This window comes from Polistes canadensis, unplaced genomic scaffold, assembly GCF_001313835.1.
Source record: "Polistes canadensis isolate GaletaPanama2010 unplaced genomic scaffold, ASM131383v1 scaffold_43, whole genome shotgun sequence".
NCBI lineage: Eukaryota > Metazoa > Arthropoda > Insecta > Hymenoptera > Vespidae > Polistes > Polistes canadensis.
This window is the reverse complement of record NW_014569590.1, coordinates 897,015-921,859: the sequence shown is the minus strand read 5'-3', so window position 1 is coordinate 921,859 and position 24,845 is coordinate 897,015. Positions and strand designations below refer to the sequence as shown.

Sequence of the window (24,845 nt, the reverse complement as noted above, 5' to 3'; positions counted from 1 at the left end):
AAAAAAAAAAAAAAAAAACAAGAAAAAGTAAAATAAACTCGTTAATGATTTTTTAAGTAACAACAAATCCCTTTTCCAAATTAGTTAATCCTATATAATTGAAGCCTTTTTTTTCAATGCTCTAATTTCTTCCGTTGATGCAAACCTATGCCGCAGAGCATAGAGGTGGTTCTTTATTATTGATCGACCAATAGATTAACTCGCGAGTCAGCTTTAACAAAAATCTGTGCCAATCCTTTTTATTCCCTTGCGAAAAAAAAGCTAATAATAAAAAGAACAAGAAACAAGGAAAAAGGAAAAAAAAAAAAAAGATACGAAAGTACAAACTCATACTCGTCGTATTCGTATTCGTAGTCGTCGTTGTTGTCTTCTTGGTCGCGTCATCTTCATTTCCCAATACCTGTCGTCAAAGAGTAAAGAAAAGGTGAAGAAAAAGAAGAAGAAAGAAGGATAATAAAAAGAAAAAAGAATAAGGGAGGACGGGGGAGGTGGTGATGGCAAAGAAAAGAAAAAAACCACGACGACTACGATGACGACGAGTCGAGATCGGTTCAGATGGTTTTTGTTGAGAACAAGAGTTACGCCCGTAGAATGTTTATCCGCGTAGGAAAAGGTTCGCATATATATATATATATACGTGCAACTGGACTCAAGACTCAAGACTTGGGTTGGTTTAGCTCAGCTCAGCTAAGATGCACCTAGTCCTTTGATTCTAGCCGCCAATAATACGAAGTGTGACCAGTACAAGCTTTATCGTTCGATCGACGACGATTCGTCTTGCGACATCTCAGCGCACTTCTCAACGGCAACGACGAATACAAACACCAAGAGAAAGAAAGAGAAGAAGTCGGTTTGGGGGGAGGGGGAGAGATAAAAAGGGTGAAAGAGAGAAGAGAGGAGAAGAGAAGAGAAGAGAAGAGGTTCGTTCGTTCGCTCGAATGAACGAACGAACGAACGGGTGAACGAGGAAGAGCTTATTGATTTTGTATGAGAGAATAAACGAACGAGAGAGAGAGAGAAGGAGAAAGGGGGAGGAGAGTACCAAGAGAAAGAGAGAGAGAGAGGAAACATTCGCGTTTCAATCCCCACCTCTATTTCTTTCTTCCTTTATCTTTCTATCGATGATCCTCGGGAAAAATCAAACGCTTTGTCGTACCTCCACGATGATTAACCTCCCACGATTCTTTTGGCTTTCTCGGAGATGACAAGTTTCCGTTTTCCGATGAGAACTTCACGACGACTACGACTACAACGACGACGACAACTATTCAACTTGTTTTTACGTAAATCTCGCCGCAAAAGACGACAAGTAATAGTAGGTAGTAACCGTTGTTGATTTCTTGATTCTAATCTAAATCACAGTTCGATTAAAATAAAAAAAAACTGTCTAATGACAATGTCAGCCAGTCGTCGTCGTCGTCGGTTTCTTTTCTTAATTTCTTCACATAGTTTCTCTATTTATCCGATACTTTATTCGTAAATAGGTGTTTTATCCTTTCGAATAGAGGTGCGACATGAAGATGCCGAATTTAGGATCGTAATCTAAAGCTACTGGATGATAATTCTCAAACGGATGCGGTTAGAAGAAGAAGAAGAAGATTCGATGAAAATCATTGGACGGGGAAGGGGGCAGAAGTGAGGAAAGAAAAAAAGTTTGTCGCAAGAACGAACGAACGAACGAACCGAGATACGTAGACGCATATCCGCATTAATCTGAACTCGCGAGTTCGCAACAAGCGGCATCCCTTTGACTACCGTTGTCGTCCTCGTCCTCGTCCTCGTAGTAGTAGTAGTAGTAGTCAGTAGTAGTAGTAGTAGTAGTACAGAAGGACCCTGAAGAAGCCGCGATAAAGCGCATTAATTTATCGCGACCCACCAGAGATCTTTTTCAAGGCGCATCGATCCGAGCAACAAGATTAGAAGCGCGAGCACGATGCTCCGGCACATCTCTAACGCACATTCTTACATCCCTCGAAGTCTCCCTATTACTAACAACTACTACTACTACTACTACTACTACTACTATTACATCATTCTTCATGAGAAATCATCTTCAATAGTAGATATAATATTTGAAATCCCTCTTTATTATAATCCAATTCTTAATCCTAAATTCTCCCTTTTTACTTATCAGACCTATCCAGAGTTTTTCGCTATTGTCTCGTTTAGAATCGATTGGAAAATTTGAAACGTACGGCTGACTGATTATTAACTAACTGATTGTTCACTGACTGACTGACTGACGACTGGCTGCCACGAGATTATCCAAAAGAAGTAGAATAAGAATAAGAAGAAGAAGAAGAAATGAGACGAATTTCAATAGAATGAAACGAATCCACATTTTTTCCATATAAAATAAAATAATAATAATAATAATAAAGTTAACGATGCGCAGACACGGGGAGGGAGGGAGGGAAGGAGGAACGAGGGGGGTACGCGCGAGAAGACGACTATGCGCTGAAAACGAAATCAATGTGAGCTAACAAGCTTGCGAGTTAGCAGTTAGTTAATTAAGTCGGCGTTATTGGATCATGGAAGCCAAGCGCCCCCCCCCTCCTCTCACCCTTCATTCCTTCCTTCCTCGCGAGAAAGAAGGAGCCTCAGTCTTTTCCCCCTTTGCACTACAGTGTGCTACTGCTACTGCTGCTGCTGTTGGTGGTGGCTTGCTCGTCTGTGCAGTGTTTGGGGACGCTGTTTATGGTGGTGGTGTTGCTGTTGCCTGCCTGCCTGCCTGCCTGTTACTACTACTGCTGTTTGGGGTGTTGTTGTTGGTTTGAGGAGCTTGTTGGTGGTACGTTCTCTTTATAGGAAACTCTCCTCCTACATGTTAACTCTTAGTTAGTTAAACATTACAACCAATAGAAAGCTCGTCGTACTAGTCAAGATCTAGTCTACGAACATCATTCATTGCTAGACCGGACGCCTTAGGGCTTACGCGACTGACTTGGTTGGTTGCTTGCTTGCTAGCTTCCTTCCTTGTGCAACTTGCTTACGCGACTTGCCAGACGTCTTAATTAAAAGTGAGTTGCCCGGAGTCAGTTAAGAGACCACTCTCGTTTCCCCCTCTTACCGCTTTTATCCACTACCACCATCACCACCACCACCCCCTCAGCCCCCCTCGCTTCCTGCAATTGCATTCTCAAATCTTGAGAAACACATTTCACATATTATTTTTCATACAATTTACTTATTGCATACATATTTTTTTCATATCATTGAGATAATGTCAAACACATTTCGAAGTATCAACTACCCTTTAACCGAATCTTCCTCGTGTCAAATATACGAAAGAAAGAAAAAAAGAAGAAGAAGAAGAAGAAGGTGAAGAAGAAGAAGAAATACGACGATCGAGTTGTGGTCTTCTCTCTTTTTCTCTCTCTTTCTCTCTCTCTCTCTCTTTTCTCTTCTTTACGTGTTTCACGGTACTCGTGTCTTCGAGGTGCCGGAACACGTGTTCCACGATATTTTGCGAGGACGCGTAGAAAAAGAGACGTGCGACGACGAGTGGTGAATCGAACGAAAAGGAAAACGACGACGACGAATCTTTGAAATATATAAAGAAAGAAAGAAAGAAAGAAATAAAGAAAAAGAGAAAGATAGGAGGACCTTATGTACGTACGTACGTACGTACGAACGAACGCGCGACCGTTTCCCTCGACGCTCGTGAACAAGTGGATAACAAAAACTACCAAACGACTAAGTTCCTCCTCTTTCGGGCCAGGTCGTATTTCTTCAATCGTTTCGCCCTTTCCCCCTTCCCCCTTCGCGACCCACTCGGTGAAATCCGTGATTCGCGTGAAAATTTTTCATCTAAAAAAGGAACTTAATATGAAAGAAAGAAAGAAAGAAAGAAAGAAAAAGAGGTTGGTTGTATTCGTCTACGATAAAACAAAGTTAGGAAGAAAGAAAGAAATAAAGAAAGGAAAAAGAAAGAGAGAGAGAGAGAGAGAGAGAAAGAGAAAATAAAAGATTAAAAAGTAAAGAAAGATCGATCGTAAAGAGAAGTTAAATGTTGCATGAGCTTCGAGGAAGAAGAAACCGAGCTGAGATTCTCGGTAGCGATTAAGCCCTCCGACGGAAATAACGTACGATCGAGGAACCTCGGTACGGATTTTTCGATCTGCAAACACAAAGATAAAGTAAGAGAGAGGAAGAGAAAGCAACCAGGTAAAGCGCGACACCTTCGCGTCCTGTGGAATTCCGTGGCGAATGCGAATGCGTTATCTGCCGAAAGGATCGATCTCCGGGCGTCTGTAAAAGGCTGACAAAGTAAAGACAAGAAGATGGACAAGGTGGTGCTGGTGATGATGGTGATGGTGGTGATGGTGGTGTGATGATGATGGTGGTTGTAGTGGTGATAGTGGTGATGGTGGCGACAAGAAACCTTCGATTCTCCTCCTCGTCACCGGCTAAGGACGTCTTGAAACTTTTATTTTTCCTCCACCACCCACCCCCTCCCCTCGCAACTTCGATCGCATTAAAACACACCCCTACCGTACACCTTTACTGTCGCGCGTGCTCAAATTTTCAATCCGTTCATCTAACTTCGAAATATTTCTTTATATCTATTGCTCCAAATCTCGTATCGATGGAAATTACAAAGGAGTGGGGTGTGGGGCAGCAAGGGGAGGAAGGAAAGTTAAACGAAAAGTCTCGTTAAGTTGGCAAGAATCGAAAAATAAAGGGATGATAGATATCTCCTTTGTCCACGCGCATCGGTTTATAAAAAGAAATAAAAATAGTCGAATCCTTTTGGGAAGTTGAAAGAATTGCTGGAACTGGGCCGAAAACGATTGACCCCCTTCCCCCCGACCCCCTTCTGTTTTATTCGTTGAACCTTCCTGGCACTGGTCTTCGCTTCTTCCGAAGGATTTCGCGGGACTAACAACATTCCTTCTGCTTCACGAGATATCGACTTTTCCCACAGTCGTTATAAGGAAATTAAACCCTACTCGAATACGAACCACCATCGTCCCATATTCTACGATTTTATCTCTACGTATAAATTCAATATAATATAATAAATCTAAATAAAAATTCTCTCGTGAAGAGAGAAAAGTAAATAATTAATATGTTGAAAATATGTGTGTTATTATTAAATTAATGAATTTCTCACGAATTCGCGTGTCTTCCGATTCGTACCATTTAGAAAGAGATAAAGCAAAGTATTCCTACGATTATCGTAAATTTGAAGGCGAACAAAAATATAAAATATATAATAAATCTAAATAAATTCTCTCCTAAAGAGATATAAAAGTAATTAAATTAATATGTTGAGGCATGTGTATTACTAATAAAGTTAGTTTATCGCGAATTCGCGTAAATCTTGACCGATCGTGTCTTTCCGTTCGCACCGTTAAAGAAAAAGAAAGAAAAAAAGAAAGAGAGAGAATGAAAGCAAAGGAGGAGGAGGAGGAGGAGGAGGAGGTTGCATCGAAGTTGGAAAAAAAAAAGAAGCGAGAAAAGGGGGGTTGATGGTGGGTAGGTAGAGAATTCAGGATCGTTAGCCAATTCATTTATTCGCGGTGGCTCCGACGCTCGTCCAGCATAATCCGTCGATTTGTCGGCGCGGCGTGTCCCGTGTAATGCCGCTTCTTGTCGCTTGTAATCGAACAGAGACAGAGACATAGAGAAAGAAAGAGAAAGAAAGAGAAAGAAAACGAAGGATAAAACACGAGCGAGAGGTTAAGGCGAACAGAAAATACGCGTCGCGGTGACTATATGTGAACGACCGTAAGAAAAGCAAAGCACGCTCGTTGTTGATCGACCGACCAACTCTTTCTCTCTCTCTCTCTCTCTCTCTCTCTCTTTCTCTCACACAACACACAACCACACACACACAGACATTAGCTTTTACTAGTCGCTTTGTCCAGAGAGTCGCGAGTTTATTGGTACGACAGGGCGCTAAATTATTGATGCTCGACTGCACGCCATATCGAAAAAACAAGATGAAGAAGAACAAGAAGGAGGTGAAGCAAAAGGAGTAGGAGGAGGATGAGAAAGAGAGAGAGAGAAGGTGGAGTCGAGGGAGGAAAGGACGACTCGGCCGGCCCGTGATTTCAGAAAAAACTTTTTCGTGCTACTCGCCTCGACTTGTCCTCCTCCTCCTCAACCTCCACCTCCACCTCCACCTTCCATTATTTCTTTCTTCTCGTTCTCGTCTCTCATTTCCATCCTCATCCGAGTTTTCTCCTTGTCCCCAGCCCCCTTACCACCCCCCTGTCTCTCACTCTGTCGCGCGCTAACGCATCATCCAAGAGGGGGAACGCAGCAGAACTCGCGCTCTCTTTAAAAGGGTAAGAAGAAGGTTGGAACAGAGAGAAAGAGAGAGAGAAGGCCGTCCAAGCTACGCTTTGTGGGAAAGATTTCGCGCGCGAAACTAATGAGAGCAAAGAAAGAGAGAGATAGGAAGCTTTTTTTTAAATGGATCAACGAGAACAGAAGAGAGAAAAAGAGAGAGAGAGAGAAGTCTTCGTGTTACTTCATTATTCCCTTCGACTCGTAGAGAAACGATCGATCTTCCCAACAAGACCAACAATTTTTACTCGAATTCTCGTTTTCTCTTAACAAAGAGACCTTTTCTTTCTCTTTCCCGCTACCCTTTGAAAGAAAGACATTGGCGAAATATACTCGCGACTTGGAAAAACTGGACTCCCGAGACTTTGAACGATGATCCGATTAAAGAGAGAAAGTGTGAGAGAAAAGGAGAGAGAAAGAGAGAGAGAGAAAGAAAGCTTTTCGTGCCGGTGAAGCTTATCAACTGCGTGGTAAAGAATGGATGAAGGAAGGAACGTCGCAAGAAACGAGATTAAAACAGTCTCCCCGTAATAGTTCGAACGATAAACGATAAAATAATATAATCAATAAGAAGAAGAAGAAGAAGAAGAAGAAGAAAAAAGAAATAGAAGAAGAAAGTGATCGTGTAAAGTATAGATAAAATAAATGAAAATGATTTGTTGTGAAATGATAAAGAAATATCGTATTACGTAAAGGTAATATCCAACTATCGTTACTTCTATGTATAATAAAAAAGAAAAAAAAGCGCATATAAGAGAGAGAGAGAGAGAAAGAGAGAGTTGTATCGATGAGCATGTGGATCCGCATACACGTTAAATAATCTTACGTAATCCTCGAGATCCGATAAATGGGATATGTACCCACCACCTACGATGTTTCCGTAGCCCCACAAGTACCCCGCATGACCATGGGTCGTTGTAGACCTCCGTTCGTTCGCTGAAGTATCTATACTAACCGATATAGAACGTTGAATTATTTTACCTTATTCAATAGAGTCGACCGATTACAAATTAACATTGAAATAATAAACGTTAATTTTCAATAGATTTTCAATTACGATTGATAATTAATTAAATAATCGCGTAGTAAATGTTTATCCCGTAATTTGAATTTAGAAAGAAAAATTAAGAAAAAATAAAGATATGTTTATAATCTGTATTTCGTGGATATATATACCTACTACTACTACTACTACTACTACACAGATCGGTTTTTCGAATTCATTTCGTATCGTTGAAATCGTGTAAGTTTTCGGGAGGAAGGCAAGCTGCTAATTAGCGATTACCTCTCGTTAACGCGGTACTCTCGAGAATGAATATAATTAGCACTCGGCTTTGTGATGGAAGCGCAGCAAAAGCTTCTTCTTCGTTGTCGTCGTTGTTGTCGTCGTCGTCGTCGTCGTCGTCATAGTCATAGTCATAGTCGTCGGTGACGGTGGCGACGACAAAGTCACTTAAAAATATTCCAAGTACGTTCGAAGAGTCATCCTCTCCGAGGGCGGCCGATGCGACACGGTCCTCTCTACGCATCGACGAATCATCGAGTGCCGTAGTACGTGCACCACTCTGAAAACCGCTTCGTCGTCGACTACTTCGAGTAATCGCGAAACCTTTCTTCTCTCTTTGCCAATGTTTTACATATTTTTTTCCCCGGATACCAATGAATTAGTATTTCGATACCATTTGGCCATCCCCCTCCCCCTCCCCCTTCCTCCACCCCGTTCAACCGAGCCCTACTCTACATTTCCATTTAATTTCATATTTATTCATTATTATTCATTCATTTTCTAATCGGTTGATAGAGAAACGAAGAAATTACTTAAATGGACGATTACGATTACGACAGAAGAGGAAGATCTGCTGGTGGTGGTGATGGTGGCGGTGGTGGTGGTGCTGGTGGAAGACGCGCCGGCAAATACCGTGACCCCAATGACAATTACGATGACGATGATTTTGATATACGAGAAAAAAGTGCACCCGGTGGTGGTGGTGGTGGTGGTGGTGGTGGCCAGGGTACCCTTCAACGATTGGACAGCATACAAGATCCGGAAAAAAGATATGTTCTCAAGGATGTTATTGGTTCCGGGGTTTGCGGTGACGTTTACGAAGCGATCGATCAACAAGCTGGTAAAATGAACACGTTCTTTCGTTCATTCTCTTTTTTTTTTTTCCTGTTAATCATCACAATTTTTTGTATTAATAATCATAATTATGAATTTGGATTACAGGCAACAAAAAGGTTGCGATTAAAATACAAAAGCTTACACCGGAAACACAGGCCTTGATCGTTGAGGAGTACAGAGTTTTGCGAGATTTTGCTGGACATTCAAACCTTCCTGACTTCTATGGGATTTATCGTAGAAGATCTGGAAAGAAAACGGAATACGATCAGATATGGTTCGTCATGGAGGTGAATCATTAATTCTTCTTTTTTATTTCATCTTCGTATACAATTTGCATCCTCGTTAAAACCCATTTGCATGGTAGCTTCGAATAAACGACTAATTTCATTAATTAAAAACACTCGACTGACAATCGAGCCGTATCATATACAAACGCATTTTATCTTAACTCGTATTATTCACATTTATTTTGAACTTTTCGTTTTTAAATTAGAAATACCAACCAACCGTTACTGACAATCAGAAACGTTTGAACAGTAATTAAACCGATCAAATTGTTCCGATTATTACATTTTATTTTTACGAAACGCTTTTGAACAACACTTTCAAAAACAAATTATTTCGATAGTTTTCTTTTTTTCAAACAAACTGGCAAAATGTAGACCATTCTTTCGGACGCCCATTCGTCGTTAGCCTAACATGATTTATATTTTGATTAGAAAATTTACTTAAGATAATAGATTTATCGTAGTTCAAAACTAACAACAACTTTGATTGAACTTGTCAACCTAGCCAAACGTATCACGTTACTAAAGACCTAGAAGAAAACGTTTAACAAATGCGAATGCATTCGAAATTTAAATTCTAACGTGTTCGACGTTATTAAACCATCGATGATTTTTTCGCGAAGAAAATTTGAAACGCGTTTCTCTCTTTTCCTGTAGCGTAATAATTTTCTTTCTCTTCATTTCACCCTCTCTAAGAAGAGAAGGGGATCTTGCAAAGAGAGAGAGGGATGACAAGGGGGGACAAGGGGGCTGGAAGGGGAGGAAGGGGGACAAGGGGGAGGGGTGGAGGGTCGAGAGGTGAGGAAGAAAAGAAAGAAACGAGGCCAGAAGCGAGGGCCTCGGCGAGTATATACCCGTGCCTCGAGAGCAGAAGGCAATTTCAAGCATTTGAGACGGTCGAATACACGGATTATTTACGACACGCGTGGCCATTAAACAATCATTAAACTCGTTTGTGTGCGCAGGTGAGGCCTGGCATGTCGCTGCCCTAATTTACGGGCGGACCTCCACGGTGAAAACAAAAATATGATTACTTATCCTCGGATAAAGCGACGATGCTCGTCGGGTCAGTTAAGAAAGAAAGCGGCTGGGCTTTCTTGATCGATCGACGATATCCAAAAACGAAAACATTTTACTTCCCCCCATTTTACCACGATGATAATGATAATGATAATGATGATGATGATCATCATCATCATCATTTACTTCTTCATCTTCTTTTTCTTTCTAGTTTAGATACGTAAACGAAAGATATAAACATTCGAGTGATAGAATAAAGAAGAAGAAGAAGAAGAAAAAAAAGAAAAGGAAAATCCTGTGGCAATAGGAAGAGTAAAAGAAAAGAAAAGAAAAGAAAAAAAAAAAAATAGAAAGATGATTAAGGGTTGAAAGTAATAGGGGAGGAATGAGAAAGGTAGAGAAAAAAAAAAAAAAGGGAGATGATGCAGTTTACGCGCTCAACAGGATTTATCGCCGGTTGTATATCATATCGTACGCAAAGTCTTTACGAAGTTACGCGTGCATGCACGAACGACTACGACGAACACTGGTTGAATCGTTTCAACGTTTCTCTACGTAGAAAAAAAAAAGAGAAAAGGGCTACGAAAATTTTCCGTTTAATCGTCGACACTCTCTTTCTCTCTCTCGTTCGATTAAGAAACAAGAATTATTTTCTTACGGACTGTTTTTCAAAATTTTATTACAAAAAATCGTTGTATAGTGTATCCTTTTTTTTTTGTTTTTTATTTTATTTAATTTAACATCAGTTAAAAACGTAAGAACGAGAACGAAATGAGATAGAAGTTTGAGGTGGAGAACGATTAACGCGCTATAAAAAGAAGAAGAAAAAAATAAAAGAAAAAAAAAAAGAACACGTTAATTCTCGTGGATAGTCTCAGCTTGTCCAAATTACTTCCGCAATTACGTAGGTATTTCAATCACGGTTACACGGGACCTTGGACTCTCGAATAGAGAGACACGATCTAAATGAATTACGAATTGAATTTTGCTTTTGTAATTTCTTTAAATGCCGTTAGATTAAAAATTACGTATATACGTATTACGTGGATGAACGTGTATATGGTATGCGTGGTAAATGTGGGTGTACGTAGTAGACACGTGTGTACGTAATCGGTGTACGTGTCTCGATTCTAAACGTTACTTCACAATTTTGCATTTATTTCTTCATACCTTGTCTACCTTTCCATTTTTTTCTTGTTCTTTTTTTTTTAGCTTTGCGAAGGTGGATCAGTAATGGACTTGGTGAGAGGTCTCATCGCTTCGAACAAAAAAATGCGCGAGGAACACATCGCTTATATCCTTAAAGAGGTAATCAAGGTAAGCCGAACAAAGTGAAACGATATTATCTGTAAATAGAGAGAGAGAGAGAGAGAGAGAGAGAGAGAGAGAGAGAGAGAGAGAGAGAGAGAGAAAGAGAGAAAATGAACGATAGACTTAAAGTTCTTCAGCAAACTGATTATTGTGAGACAACTTCGCGAAAGATATAAAGTCGATCGGCTAAAGTCTACTACCTTGGAGCATAAATCGCAAATAAGACAGCCGAGATAGCTCGCTAATTAAGCACCTCGCGAACCAAAGGCTCCCTACCTTCTTTCTTTCTTTCTTTTATCCGCTCGTGTATTCTTCTTCTTTCTATACCTGAATCGCGAAATAAAAAGAAACTTGAATTCTCTCTCGGAATCTCTTACGATCGGTAAACGACGTAAACAGAAAACCCTTCCTGACTTCTCTTACTTTCCATCTTTACGTACACTTCTTTCTACAAAAGAATAAAATAAAATAAAAACGTTTCTTTTTTTGTTCATTACTTCGAGATCACTAACACTGTGCGGCAACACTTGCGAAGATTTTTAATTAACACGTCGTGTAAGAAAATACACAAAAAAAAAAAGAAACAATTAATTATAATACAGATCAATTATTATTTCTATTATAGAGAAATATAATTGCAATGATATAAATATAATAAATATTATGGTTGCTTTCATTCATAAATAAAAATTGAAGGGAAGAAAAATTACTGGAAATTTGATTCGAAAAAGATCGAAACAAAAATAATATCATGAATCGAATAAATAAGGAATAGAAAAGTAAGTATTGAGTATTGAAATACAAGGATTAAGATCTAAGGAACATTCGAAACTATCATTTAACGTAACAACCGAATAGAAACCAAGAGATCCGAGGGCAAGGATTTACAATGACACGATCTTATGACGTATAATTAACAACTGAGGTAGATCGTTTAAGGTTCATACGTACGTACAAACGGCCCTTTAAAGTCATACTTTGCGCAGGAAACGTATATGAAAAAGAGAGAAAAGAAAAAGTAACAAAATAAAAGTAACGATAAAAATGACGAATAAGCTTGGAAAAACGTAAGGTCGCAGGATACACGGACGAGTGGCACGCCACATTTAAACGCCTATTTCCGTTTGGAATCGTTTTACGCTCAATGTGTGGTCCTTGTCTTACCTCTCCAATCGTTTCCTACTTTTTTTTTTTTTTTTTTTAACTAACGCGAACGGTATACTAATTGTAAGAATTTATTTTTATTTAGTATAACTAACTCGCAATATATTACTCGCGTACGTTAAACGTCCAAACGTTTTTCCGTCAAACTCGGAAGCGCAACGGATGCGGTATTTGGGAGGTCTTTCTCTCTCTTTCTCTCTCTTTAGTTTCCATCTCGCGAATATTTCTTGGCACGGTAGCGATTCGAGCACGCTCGTCGCTCGTACGGTAAATCAGACCACGCTGACGTTTAATACCGGCAAATTACACGTGAAACAAATGGCCGCGAAAAAGCTTAACCCTTTTACTCCTCGATTCCTCTATGAAAACGCGAAAGAAATTTTTTACATTTACATTCTCTGTCCATCGCGTAAAAGAACGATTTCCCCCCCTCTTATCCTCTCCACCAAAGTACGACGCGACGTAACGTTATAAAACATGTTTTATTTATTACACGTATCATCTTTCGAACGTTGTTATTACCTCGTTATTATTTGAAAAATAATCTTATCGTATTTTTCTAATCGATCATTGTATAGTTTTGTTTCTTATATAAAATATACATAATATATAGAAATAAAAATCTATATAAATAATAATAATAATAATAATAATAATGCTTGCAAGAAAAAAGAAAATGATTAACCGAACACATAATTAGATGATTTTCCTTGAAACTAATACGAAATCAAACCGATGGAGTCTAGTATTAATGATTTCATGCGCATGCCAACTTCACAATCCTCTCTCTCTCTCTCTCTCTCTCTCTCTTTCTCTCTTATTTTAACTGGCATCGCTTGTTACGCAGCCAGAGAGACGGCAGGCCGCAAATTATAGATCGTTCAATTTGCAGTAAATCTATAAAGAGGATTCTCGAGAGGCGCCAAAGATACCGCGTACATTCTCTTCCCCAACCCCCGAACCCACCCCCTTCATCCTACTCCTTTTTCTTCTTCTTATTCTTATTCTTATTCGTTATCCTACCTAATTACTATTAATCAATTTTTCAGGCATTGATACACCTACACGAAAACAATATTATTCATCGTGACGTACGTGGCAGCAACATATTATTGACGAAAGAGGGCGAAATAAGGCTAATTGATTTTGGATTATCGAAAATGATTAAAGGAGAATTAGGTAAAAGAAATACTTGCATTGGTTCGCCGAATTGGATGGCACCGGAAATGGTTACCAGTAAGGCTGCTGGTTCTGATAGCGGATACGGAAGTCGTGCCGATGTTTGGGCTGTTGGTATAACTGCAATCGAATTGGCTGATGGTAAACCACCCTTTCAAGATATGCATCCCACTCGTGCATTATTCCAAATTGTTCGTAATCCACCGCCGACTCTCTACAGACAATCCAATTGGACGCAAAATTTCAACGATTTTATTTCAGAGTATGTTGAGATTATTTTTCTTTTTCTTTTTACTATTAATAATTATATTAATCGTTAAATAGAATAATATGATTGATATTTGATTAATTTTGTATAAATATCTTCTTGCAACAAAAATTACCCCGAGATTTTAAATGAATTAAAAATATGATATAAACTACGCAAACGATTTAATATAATATGTTCATTTAAATCTGTTTTTTACTTGTATAGGATGTATTATACATATTCGAATTTACGGAATTGATTTTATGTTTAAAAAAAAAGAAATCTGAAGAAAAACGTAGAAACAATCGTTCGATAAAATTATGCGTTAAAAATGCATCGGAATATAGGAGTTAATTCAATTATTAATAAGTTTAAATGTGTGTGTAATAATTAAATTAAAAATATTTTAATTACCTTAACTGAGAATCGATTTGAAAAAAAGGTGTTTACTATTCTCAGCTTCGTCGCAGTACACGTCTTCGCAGTTTGTCTGTCGGAAACAGACTGAAAGCAGAGTAAATAGGTCAACTATTTAAAAACAAATTATAAACATCACAGGGGACAATATATACTAACGTATAAACAAACTAATGCATTAGCCGTTCGAATAATATTGTAACGAGTGCATGCTCCTAAGAATTTGTAAACAAGATTTTGTATACACATTGAACACTTGAGCTGAAGTTGCTCGTCTTACGAAGAAACAAATATCGATTGTTCAATTTATTTTTACAGAGTGATCGTTGAATCCGATTTTTCCGGAACGTTATCATTATGTTTTTTTTTTCTTTTGTTTCTCTCTATAGAAATTATACAAATGGAGAGAAATAATTAACAATGACAAGTAATTAAAAATTTATCCAAAATTATATATTATATTTTCGCAGATGTTTAGAAAAAAATCCTGACAACAGACCGTTCATGGCGGAGATCATCGAACATCCATTTTTAGCGGAATTACCGGAAAACGATTATTTGGTAGTTTCTTTTTTTATTTGCCATAAAAATTTGCAAACAATTAAAACGACGATTATAATTTACGTTTTGTTTTAATCGAGTATAGCTGACTCAAGAAATAAAAGCATTGGCTATGGACGCTTTGGAAAAGGGTAAAGAAGGTAGACAACCGGAAACGATCGTTCGTAAAAATTTGTTAAAGGTAACAAATTAATGAAATTAAAAGAAAAGAAAAAACCAAAAGAAAAAAATAATATTCTAAACACTTTGAATTTATTTTGATTAGACACATCAAACGAAACCACCGGAAGCTATGTTCACGGAGGATCTCGCAGCTCTCGAAATTTTAACGGAGGATGCAATATTGGACGAGTTGCAGGAAAGATTGCAACAAGGCCACTTTCATACATTTGTCGGGGACGTTCTTTTGATACTCAATCCTAACGAGAGACACGACATTTATGGACCGCAAGTAAGAAAAAGAAAAAATATATATATATATATATATCGAAACGCACTAATAATCTAATTGACATTGATTTTTATTTAGGATCATACCAAATATCAATGCAAATCCCGTTCGGATAATGCACCACACGTTTATTCGGTAGCAGATAGCGCTTATCAAGACGTACTTCATAACGAGGAACCCCAACACATTTTATTTTCTGGTGAAAGTAATTCGGGAAAAACGACCAACATGTTGTATGCCATAGAACACCTAATGTTCCTCGGAAAGGCGAGTATAATTTTTTACGAAATATCAACGATTATTATGAAAATTGATCATTTACATTAATCTAGAGCTTACAAGACACCGGATCGAGATTGTTGCGTGCTTTGAAAGTGATTCATGTATTCAGCAACGCTGCTACACCCCTCAATCCAAATTCAACGAGATGCGTGTTGCAAATCCAAACGACTTATGGTTCCTCTGGGAAAGCATCCGGAGCAATATTCTGGCTTTATCAATTGGAAAAATGGCGAGTTTCTACTCGTGACAGGTACGTGTTAATCATTTTCGAATGAAACGAATAAAATCAGCTTTAAACAAAATCTTCAATCGGTGTCCGATTGTTGTATGAACAATCCTTTTATGGGTCGCTAGTTACGAAAGCATTGAATAATTTGAAAATAGGATCTAAATTATGTAACCATCTTAATAATATTATTTTCAATTAGAAATAATAATAATTCCGACGGAAAGAGCCTATAAAGCTATATAGCCTGTTCAATATAGTGTCCCTGTTAACTATTAGCATTCCAACTTCCAACGTAGAAAGGGTTGATACTTCACAGGCTTCATAGTAAACGTCGAGAAACCCCGTTCGATTTGCAGAAGCCTAAACATTTATAAAACTTCAGTTATCGAATATTAAATTGACTTAATTATTCAATTTCAGGAATCAATCGAATTTTCATATATTTTATTATTTTTACGATGGCCTCGATGCGGCCGGAAAATTAAGAAACTATAATCTTCCAAGTGGTAGAAGAATGCGTTATCTACGAATAAGCGACAAGGGTAACGAAAGGAAACGATCTTTCAAAGTTAGAAACGATCCCGATGGAAACGTGACAAGATTTGGAGTTATGAAAGAAAATTTGAAGATCATGGAAATGGAGGAATACTGCGACACATTGTGGAAAATATTAGCTGCCATTTTGTTGCTCGGAGAAATACGATTTGTCGAGGGTAACAATGGCATTGCTGAAATGGACAGCAACGAAACAGCTAACAGAGGTAACGAAATGTATAATTCATTTATTTGAGATCGACAAATTTGAGAACTGTGACAATTCGTTTATTTTTACGTACAAATTTTCAGTCGCGGAGTTGCTCGATTTGGATCCCAAAAAATTTTCATGGGCTTTAATGAACTATTGCTTGATCAGAAAAGGTGCAGCCGTTCGTAAAAAACATACCTGCGAGGAAGCAAGAGAAGCAAGGGATGTATTAGCGAATACGATTTATCAACGATTAGTTGATTGGCTGATTAACACGATAAACCTCAAGTTCACGGTTACCCGTACTCTTTTGTAAGACACTCTCGAATTTTTTTAATCGATCTTTTTAATTTTCAATTAACTACGAATTCGTTTTGATTTCTCATTACGTTTCAGTGGTGACAAATATTCCATAAGTGTCCTCGATCTTTTCGGTTTCGAATGTTTCGCGGTAAATCGTATCGAACAATTGTTCGTTAACACGACCAACGAACAAATGCAGTGTCATTACAATCAACGAATATTTGCATGGGAAATGGTGAGAATGATTTTAATTTACGATATACAACATTTGGATAAACCGCATTTTTACATAAAATATCAATCCACTGTAATACAGTGTAAATGCAATAGGTATATCCAAAAATTTATATCGTCCAGATTTTTGGTTCTCATTTTTCAATTTATATAGCAAGAACAAGAAGAGGAGGATATAACGATTCAAAAATTACATTTTTACGACAACAAAGAAGCGATAGATCAACTGATGGGAAAGGACACCGGATTGTTTCACATTATAGACGATGCTTCTAGACAATTACAGGATGTTCAATATATATTTGAAAAAATCAGACAACGAATACAAGGGGCTCACATAAAACAGATAAGCTCACACGAATTTACCGTAGCTCATTATACCGGAAAACTCGTTTACGATGCCAGCGAGATCGCTGAAAAAAATCGCGACTTTGTTCCACCGGAAATGATTGAAACTTTGAGATTATCCTCGTTCGAAACGGTCAAACAAATGTTTACGAACAAATTAACGAAATCTGGTAATCTTACGATAGTGGTTGATACACCGCAAAAGGAAGAAAAGAAAACGAATAAAAGTAAATGGGAAACTATAATGCAAGAAACTACGAAGCTTAGGGTAAAAATATCTAATCGTAACTTTTAAATGTTAATAGAAAATACGCTTTGTGACACATAAGTGTAAATTAAATATTTAAAAAATTACTTTTTTTTTGTATCTAAAATACTATTTTATCTAGAAATACAATACTGCATCTAAGGGCCAATATTCCCAAACTCGTAAGATGAGAACCTGCGCGGCAACATTTCGATCATCAAGTTTAGAAATTTTGAAGAGCCTTTCGTTGGGTGGTGGAAGCGGTGGTATGCACTTTGTCAGATGCATTCGTTCCGATCTCGAGGGTACACCGCAAGGTTTCTATCGTGACGTAGTGAGACAACAAATCAGAGCACTAGCCGTATTAGACACTGCCAAGGCTAGACAACGAGGCTACCCTTACAGAATAACTTTTCAGGAATTCCTTCGAAGGTTCATCCTTCGTTTCTTCTTTTTTTTTCTTTTTTTGTTTATTATCTTTCTTCTATTCTTTTTTGTTTTCTTTTTGTCTTTTTAAATTGAACAAGATAACGATGTGACGTTCCTTAACGCAGATACAAATTTTTGGCATTCGACTTCGACGAGAACGTAGAAATGACCAAGGACAATTGTCGATTGCTATTAGTGAGATTAAAAATGGAAGGATGGATAATCGGTAAAACTAAAGTATTTTTAAAATATTACAACGAGGAATATTTGTCGCGATTGTACGAGACCCAAGTGAAGAAAATCGTCAAAGTTCAATGCATGATGAGATCATTTTTGGCGCGGAAAAATATCGCGACCAAGGTAGTTAATCTGAAGAAACAAATTGGTAGGTAAAAGATACGGCGAATAATATTATTAAGATAATTTTTTCTCGGCCGACTCTAACGGGTATTGTTTCAGTGAAGAAAGCGTCGATAAAGAAAAAGGAACCGTCGACAGAGTTGTCTCAAGAGGATGCAGCATTGATGATACAAAAAGGTAAGAAGAAGAGACAAGAAACGAAAGAAAAAAAAAGAGAGAGAGAGAGAGAGAAATTTGTCGAATGAAAAATATCTGACAATCCTGGAACAGCGTACAGGGGTCATGTTGCGAGGAAGGAAACTGCTCCGTTGCTGAAGGGGGAAATGGATCAGGAGACGAAGGACTTCATCAAATTCTACAGCAGCAAATGGAGATCGAAGACCATATTTCAAGTCCTCCTACATTACCGTGCAGCCCGCTTTCAAGACCTCGTGCATTTTTCGCAACAAGTGAGTCACAATCGATCATAATCAAATTTTTCATTCGCTTCAAACCCCCACGCCCGCTCGCCCCCCCCCGCTCCACCGTTCATAATAATTTTGAACACTTGATTTTATTTTGAAGGTTCATTTGTTCAATCAAGCGATAGCGGTGACGCTAGAAGCGACGAATGAACGCATACCGTTAGATAAAATCGACCCGGGCATCAAAGCATCCGCATACTTAGGCCAGACCAAACCACCCCAAGTTCACAAGTTACCCTTCGACATTTATCGCGAAATGCCATACTTCGATACGAGTTACATGAGCAATCCTACGGGGAAAAAGAACAAGAAAACTGGGTGAGTTTATAAGTATATTATTATTCTGCTTTTTCCCTCCATCCACACTCTAGAGTCTTCCCTTTGCAAGCAAAAATTGTCGTGTCGGATGATACAATGTGTACAATGATATTAAAATAAAAACTAAAATTCAATCAAATATGTTAGAGCTTCATATGACACGAATATTTTTGCTTGCAATTGGTAAACGACACGCTCCAATTTTCTTTCTCACGCTTGCCTTTTTACGCCCGTAGCCCTCCGTTATTAAATGTGTAATGTGTGCGTCCGTATCTGTGTCTCTGTGTCTTATCCTAGTCTCTTCTCTGATCTTTATTAACGCGTATAAAAAAAAAAAAAAAAAAAAGAAAAAAGAAAAGAAAAAAAAAAGAATCTTCTACGTTGCGTTGTATGACGTATGTCTCTATCGAAGATATGTGATCGTCTAAAGCACCCCCCGCCCGCCGGGTCTCTGAGCTTTGACGTCAACTGAGAAATACGTTCTGCAGATCGATGTCGTCATCGGCTTCTGACGACGAGCACGAGCCCTGGGACGCCCCATTAAGGAGACAAACGGTGGCATGCAGCAACATCGTCAACTCTCGTACCAGAGGTGCCTATCGTTTTTCGATACCATCTTCCGGGCCGCGCGGTAAAATGCTTGGGGGACGATCCACGATGCTATTCCAACTGCTATTCGCACTTCGTTCACGCACAATGAATACTACGTGAAGATTAAGTGAAGAATATAACAGTAAAAAAGCAGGCCAAGCACTTAACAAAATAATGTCAACAATTGAGTAAGCTTCTAATTCGCTAAAAACGTCGAAAACAGATTCTCGTTTGTCAATCATTCGTACAATCGTTATCGATTATCCGATATAATTAGAGAAAGAGAGAAAGAAAGAAAGAAAGATAGAGAGAGAGAGAGAGAGAAAGAACACGAACAGCTATTTCTACTATAATATTAATTTTCATTAATTCTATTTAACAATATATAAATTCGATCGATCTCGCGTTTTCTTCGTCTCGCTAGAAGGTTGGAAATATTTGTACAACGATCGCATAATATCTTCTTCCGGTTTACCATTAGATCACTTATTGTTAGAAAAATCTTCGTGCATCTAAAAAGATATAAATAATAATAATAATAATAACAATAATACTAATAATAATAATAATAATAATAATAAAGAAAGAAAGAAAGAAAGAAATAACAGAAGAAAGAACAAATAGCAGCAGTCATCTCGCTCGAAGAGAGAGAAATCATTCTCGATCATCAATCTCTATGCATTTTTCAGACGTCGAGGTTCAAACGACGAATTCACCACATCGCGTGGTGCAACAACGCCCATCGGGCAGCGGGGGACAGAGTCTGATCAACACTCCGTTTTCCAGAGACCCGAATATCCCGGTCCGATGTCCACCGGAAGATTCAACAACCCGGCCGAAAATCAGCAACACCGGATTACACCAAGCCGCGATCGATCGTAGTCCTATTGGATCTTCTAACGCTCATAATCCTCGCTCAGTAAGTTCGATCTTTCATTGATAACATTCATAATGATTATTTATTTCATCAAACTTTGGATTTTCATTTTGTAGAATAATTACGAGAATACGGGGTCGGTACGTTCTAAGAAACATGCACCCCCTCCTCCAATTCCATACGGCCGAGTATCACCAGCCCCGATACGTAACTACGATGTTCATCACAATTCGGAAACTCGAACCCGAAATAATTTAGATACCGGTAACGATTGGGAATTCGAAGACAAAGTTAATCGAAATACCAGTAATGTCCTACCCAGCAATCGGTTCGTTCGTAACTTTATTATTCGTATTTCGTTTAGATAATCGATGCTAATGTTTTGTATCTATACTTTTCAGTCCTAATCCTATACAAGAGTTACAAATGTTGGGTCGTAGAAACAACAACGACGACGGCAGCGGTGGCGGGGACGATCAACCACCATTTAACTTTCAGGTGAGTGAAAAGAAAAAGAAAAAAAGAAAAAAAAGGAAGAAGATAAAACGCGAGGGTTAATACACAAAGTTATTTGTCTATAAGATGATAATTGTTAATTTGTTACAGGCCATGCTGAGAAAAACTCCTCATCAACGTGCCTCGATGAAACGTAATGCCATTTATGACAGTTACGTTCCTTCCGCATCACCTTACGGACGTCCAATCAGCCACGAGGATCAATACGAGTCCAATGTCGTTTACAGAAGCAGCGGAAGCCGGAGAGATTCCTCCGAATGGAGTCCCAACGAAATGATCAGAATGTCGGAAAAGTATGGTAGAGAAGGTGCATGGTCTGCTGGTGGGGATCGCAGCAACAATACTGGCGACGTTTCTGAAAGTATCACCACAGAACTTGCTCCTGGAATTGTCGTCGAAGGCTACGTCTCTGAACTCTAAATTCGACAAAAATTTGAAAAAAAAAGAAAGAAAGACAGAAAGAAAGAGAGAGGTAAAATAAAAACAGAGCAAATAGTTAATCACTTAGAATCTATTCTTCTACTCAGATATTTATAATTAATCGAAACTTTTTGATAAACCGACAATCAGAATATTTTTTTTCAATGTCGTAGTTCTATCGTATATCTTTGAGAACGAGCTACTACTGTTCACATAGATTTCGTGCAGAGTATCTGTCCGACGTACAAGTAACTTATTTAATTATTTAATTTCTTCAAAAGAACGTATCCCTCTTTCTCTCTCTCTCTCTCTCTTTTCTTCAATACCTAAATATGTTCCAAATTGCAGCAAATTAATTGAAGTATAGGATACAAAGAGAACATATTTCTAACGAGTTTTCGAATTATTCATTAGTTTTCATTCATAAGAGAAATACTAATGATTGATATAACACGTCATTGTGTATCTAGCACGGTTCGTTTCCACATCACCAATCACCTGCCTCCCCCTCGTTCACGTAACTTAAAGAATCGTATTTGTCCTTATCTTCTACGACCTCCGAAATAATCTTACCGATACACGCAAACTTTGATTTGTTTAACGGAACTGATTGTACGAAGCCACGAAGAAAGCGCACTTCATAATGTCCTCCATTCGAGCGCAATTCCATGATCAATTTTATCGAATAATCATTTATATGAACTATGATTAATCTTATCGATTACATAAGTATTATCGCTTGCAACGAATTATAAGCAACAATAAGATTCGAATAATGTACGATTATTATATACGAACACAAAAAAGAAAATTAATTAAAAATAAATGAATGATATTGAAAAAAGAAAAAGTAATGTCATAAGCCCTTCTTAAAAATTATTTCGTTCCTATCCCACACATACAACGACAAACGAAATAATTTTTTATCCGAATATATAAATCGTGTATAAAAATAAAAACAACTTATATACTTGGACAATTAAGTTGACACGTGTGATGAACACGGGAATTATGAGAAGGAGCGAGGGTAAAGAGTAAATTGAAAATTTACTTGGACATCTTTTTTTAAAGAAAAAGAAAAAAAAAAAAAACTTCTCTACTCTTCCAACTTTTGGATCATATCGATAGAAATCGTTAGAATCCATGAAAGAAAAGTATTAATCTTTGTCGACCTGCGAATGATCATTTTGTTGGGAACTTTGCTTGATAATGTTCACCAGGGTATCCAATCTTGTTGGTCGTACTATCTGCAAGACCATGTGAGCTTCTTCCAAGATCAATAGACCATTATGGGCGTCGTTCGCGGACAGGTTGTGCGCGTATATGACGTGCTGTTTCCAAGCGGTATGCGTTGGTAAAACCTAATGGAAATATAGGAAGAATCATATGAGTATTATGATAATCGAATTTGATCTCGATAACGTTGCTAAATTTGTTTCAATTATTTCTTTTTTTTTATTTTTTTTTTTTTCTTAGCGCAAGGAACGATAACGAACGAACCTGTGGACACCACTTGCAATTAAGGGATGGTGAAATAGTATGAACAGCTTTGATATGTCTTCTTCGAAATCCCCAACTGGTGTAGGCACGATCGCAAAAGGGACAGGGAAATGGTAGATAAACGGAACCTCCTTTGACTGTTTCCTCAGAAAAATCCGAACCACTCGGACGGGATCCTCCGGCAACTTGTTCCAACGATAAGGAATCTGTTGTAGTTTCTGTTGTCAATAGTTTCTTAGAAGAAGACAACTCCAACTTGAGGATTCCTGACTCTCCTCCTCCTCCTCCTTCTCTTCGATTTTGTACATCCGAGATACAGGATTCATCCTTTCCATCCTTCGAAGTTTTCCAATTTGGATTCTTCTCCTCGGGAATTAGTTCAGATACTCGAAAACTCGATTTTTCCTGTGCTTCCGCAATTATCGTCACTGCCCGCTTCGAAGACCCTATAATTAATCGCCGTAGACGATTGAAATCATAAATCTTAGATTTATTCCCACCCTGTAACTCACTCCTCCTCCTCCTCCTCCTCCTCCTCCTCGTCCTTGATAGCGTTCGTCCAAATCTAACTAGGCGTTTCATCCTTTCGGAATCAATGAATAATACATATTTGTATTAGGATACGATTATAAAGGAACGGAAATATCTTTTGGAGAAGAAGTAAACCGCTAAAAATGTAAAATAGGTTTATTTGCGACCAATCGTGTGTCTTGTCTACAATAATATCGCTTTAAATAACGATCGGTACGTTCAATGATTCGTCCGTACTATAGCATCCACAATTTCATATAATCTATATATTATATAAAATAAAACGAATAATCTGCTGAGAAAATCCAAGGAAAAGAAAAGGAATAGGAGGAAAATATGATCAATGTCATCGTGTAAATTGAAACGAAATAAAAAAGTAAGGAAGGAAGGAAGTAAGGAAGGAAGGAAGGAAGGAAAGAACGAACCAACGAACGGACCACTCGTGAATAGATGTATTTATAATACCCTAATAGTTAGAGCGCTGTAAAAGCGCACGCGCTTTTTCCGCTTCTTTATTTTCTTTTTTTTTTTTAATCTTTTTCTTTTTTTTTTTTTTCTCTTTTTTTTAAATATACTACAAGCATATATCTTAAATTACTAGGTTTTCTCATCTTAAGAGCTAAGATTTTTATTTTGACTTTTTATTATTTTTTTTTTTTTATTTTACTTATACTTTTGTGTGTGTGTTTCCTTGTATTTAAGTATAATACACGGTTAAAATAGCCGCCGATAACACGTCGCACGTGGGCGACACGATTCACGCACGCGTTTTCTCATCTTAATAACATATAACGCAGCAACACTACCCACACAACACGCTTGCTTATTTGCTTATTCGCTTGCACGCTCGCGCGCGTCTCGTGTCGTATAGTAATAGTAGTAATAGTAATAATATTAATAGTAGTAATAGTAATAGTAATAGTAATAGTAGTAGTTTCTCTCTCCTTCTTTCTCTTTTTGTCTATATCTCAACTACAATTTAGCCGTGTGTACGTGCGTGCGTGCGTGCGTGCGTGCATGCGTAGCTCTGCGTGCATGCGTGCGTGCGTGCGTGCGGACCTTGCATCGATGTGTTGTTTGTTTCGCAGCCCGGCATAATAATACTCTCTCCCGTATTCGTGTACTCTCGTTTCGCGATGCATCATCTTCTTCGCGTGTCCATCGAACTAAACCGAGGAGCTTTTATATCGTGCGCTGTCTACAGCGTTAGTGCTTACTTACGATTGCGTGGAACACCGTATAAATAAATAGATCAAAGAAGAAGGAATGTCGTGTGTAACGTGGCCGCACGATAGGAAACTATAAACGACTCTTCGTATGCGGGTACGCGGATCTTATAGAGAAAATATTAGTAAAAATAAAAAAAAAAAAAAATAAAAAAAAAAAAAAAAA

The 24,845-nt window shown here is 38.0% G+C and overlaps 2 protein-coding genes across 5 annotated transcripts in view; one reads left to right on the top strand and one right to left on the bottom strand.

The window, feature by feature from the left end:
• Positions 1–2,597: 2,597 nt before the first annotated feature.
• LOC106784985 (neither inactivation nor afterpotential protein C) lies at positions 2,598–22,273 on the top strand. Of its 4 annotated transcripts, none has more exons than XM_014745058.1 (24): positions 2,600–2,791; positions 8,099–8,423; positions 8,525–8,706; positions 10,939–11,043; positions 13,251–13,642; positions 14,518–14,608; positions 14,694–14,789; positions 14,874–15,059; positions 15,138–15,326; positions 15,392–15,591; positions 15,991–16,331; positions 16,417–16,627; positions 16,712–16,853; positions 17,007–17,468; positions 17,590–17,879; positions 18,002–18,261; positions 18,336–18,413; positions 18,507–18,685; positions 18,801–19,018; positions 19,507–19,610; positions 20,299–20,528; positions 20,603–20,814; positions 20,888–20,984; positions 21,093–22,273. In XM_014745058.1, exons 2-24 carry the CDS (start codon positions 8,120–8,122, stop codon positions 21,420–21,422), a joined length of 4,899 nt encoding a protein of 1,632 aa, XP_014600544.1. In that variant the 5' UTR covers positions 2,600–2,791; positions 8,099–8,119; the 3' UTR covers positions 21,423–22,273. The 4 variants fall into 4 exon arrangements, 3 of the variants coding, with proteins under 3 accessions (XP_014600544.1, XP_014600546.1, XP_014600545.1); XM_014745059.1 differs by lacking the exon at positions 2,600–2,791 and adding an exon at positions 7,504–7,893; XM_014745060.1 differs by lacking the exon at positions 19,507–19,610 and having other exon boundaries at positions 20,396–20,528.
• LOC106784988 (transcription factor GAGA-like) overlaps positions 21,817–24,845 on the bottom strand; it is a 7,057-nt gene continuing 4,028 nt past the window's right edge. The window contains exons 4-5 of the mRNA XM_014745062.1: positions 22,923–23,368; positions 21,817–22,783 (exon numbers count right to left, since the gene is read on the bottom strand). Coding sequence (XP_014600548.1) covers positions 22,580–22,783; positions 22,923–23,368 — 650 coding nt within the window. The 3' untranslated portion in view covers positions 21,817–22,579. The remainder of the gene's footprint in view (positions 22,784–22,922; positions 23,369–24,845) is intronic.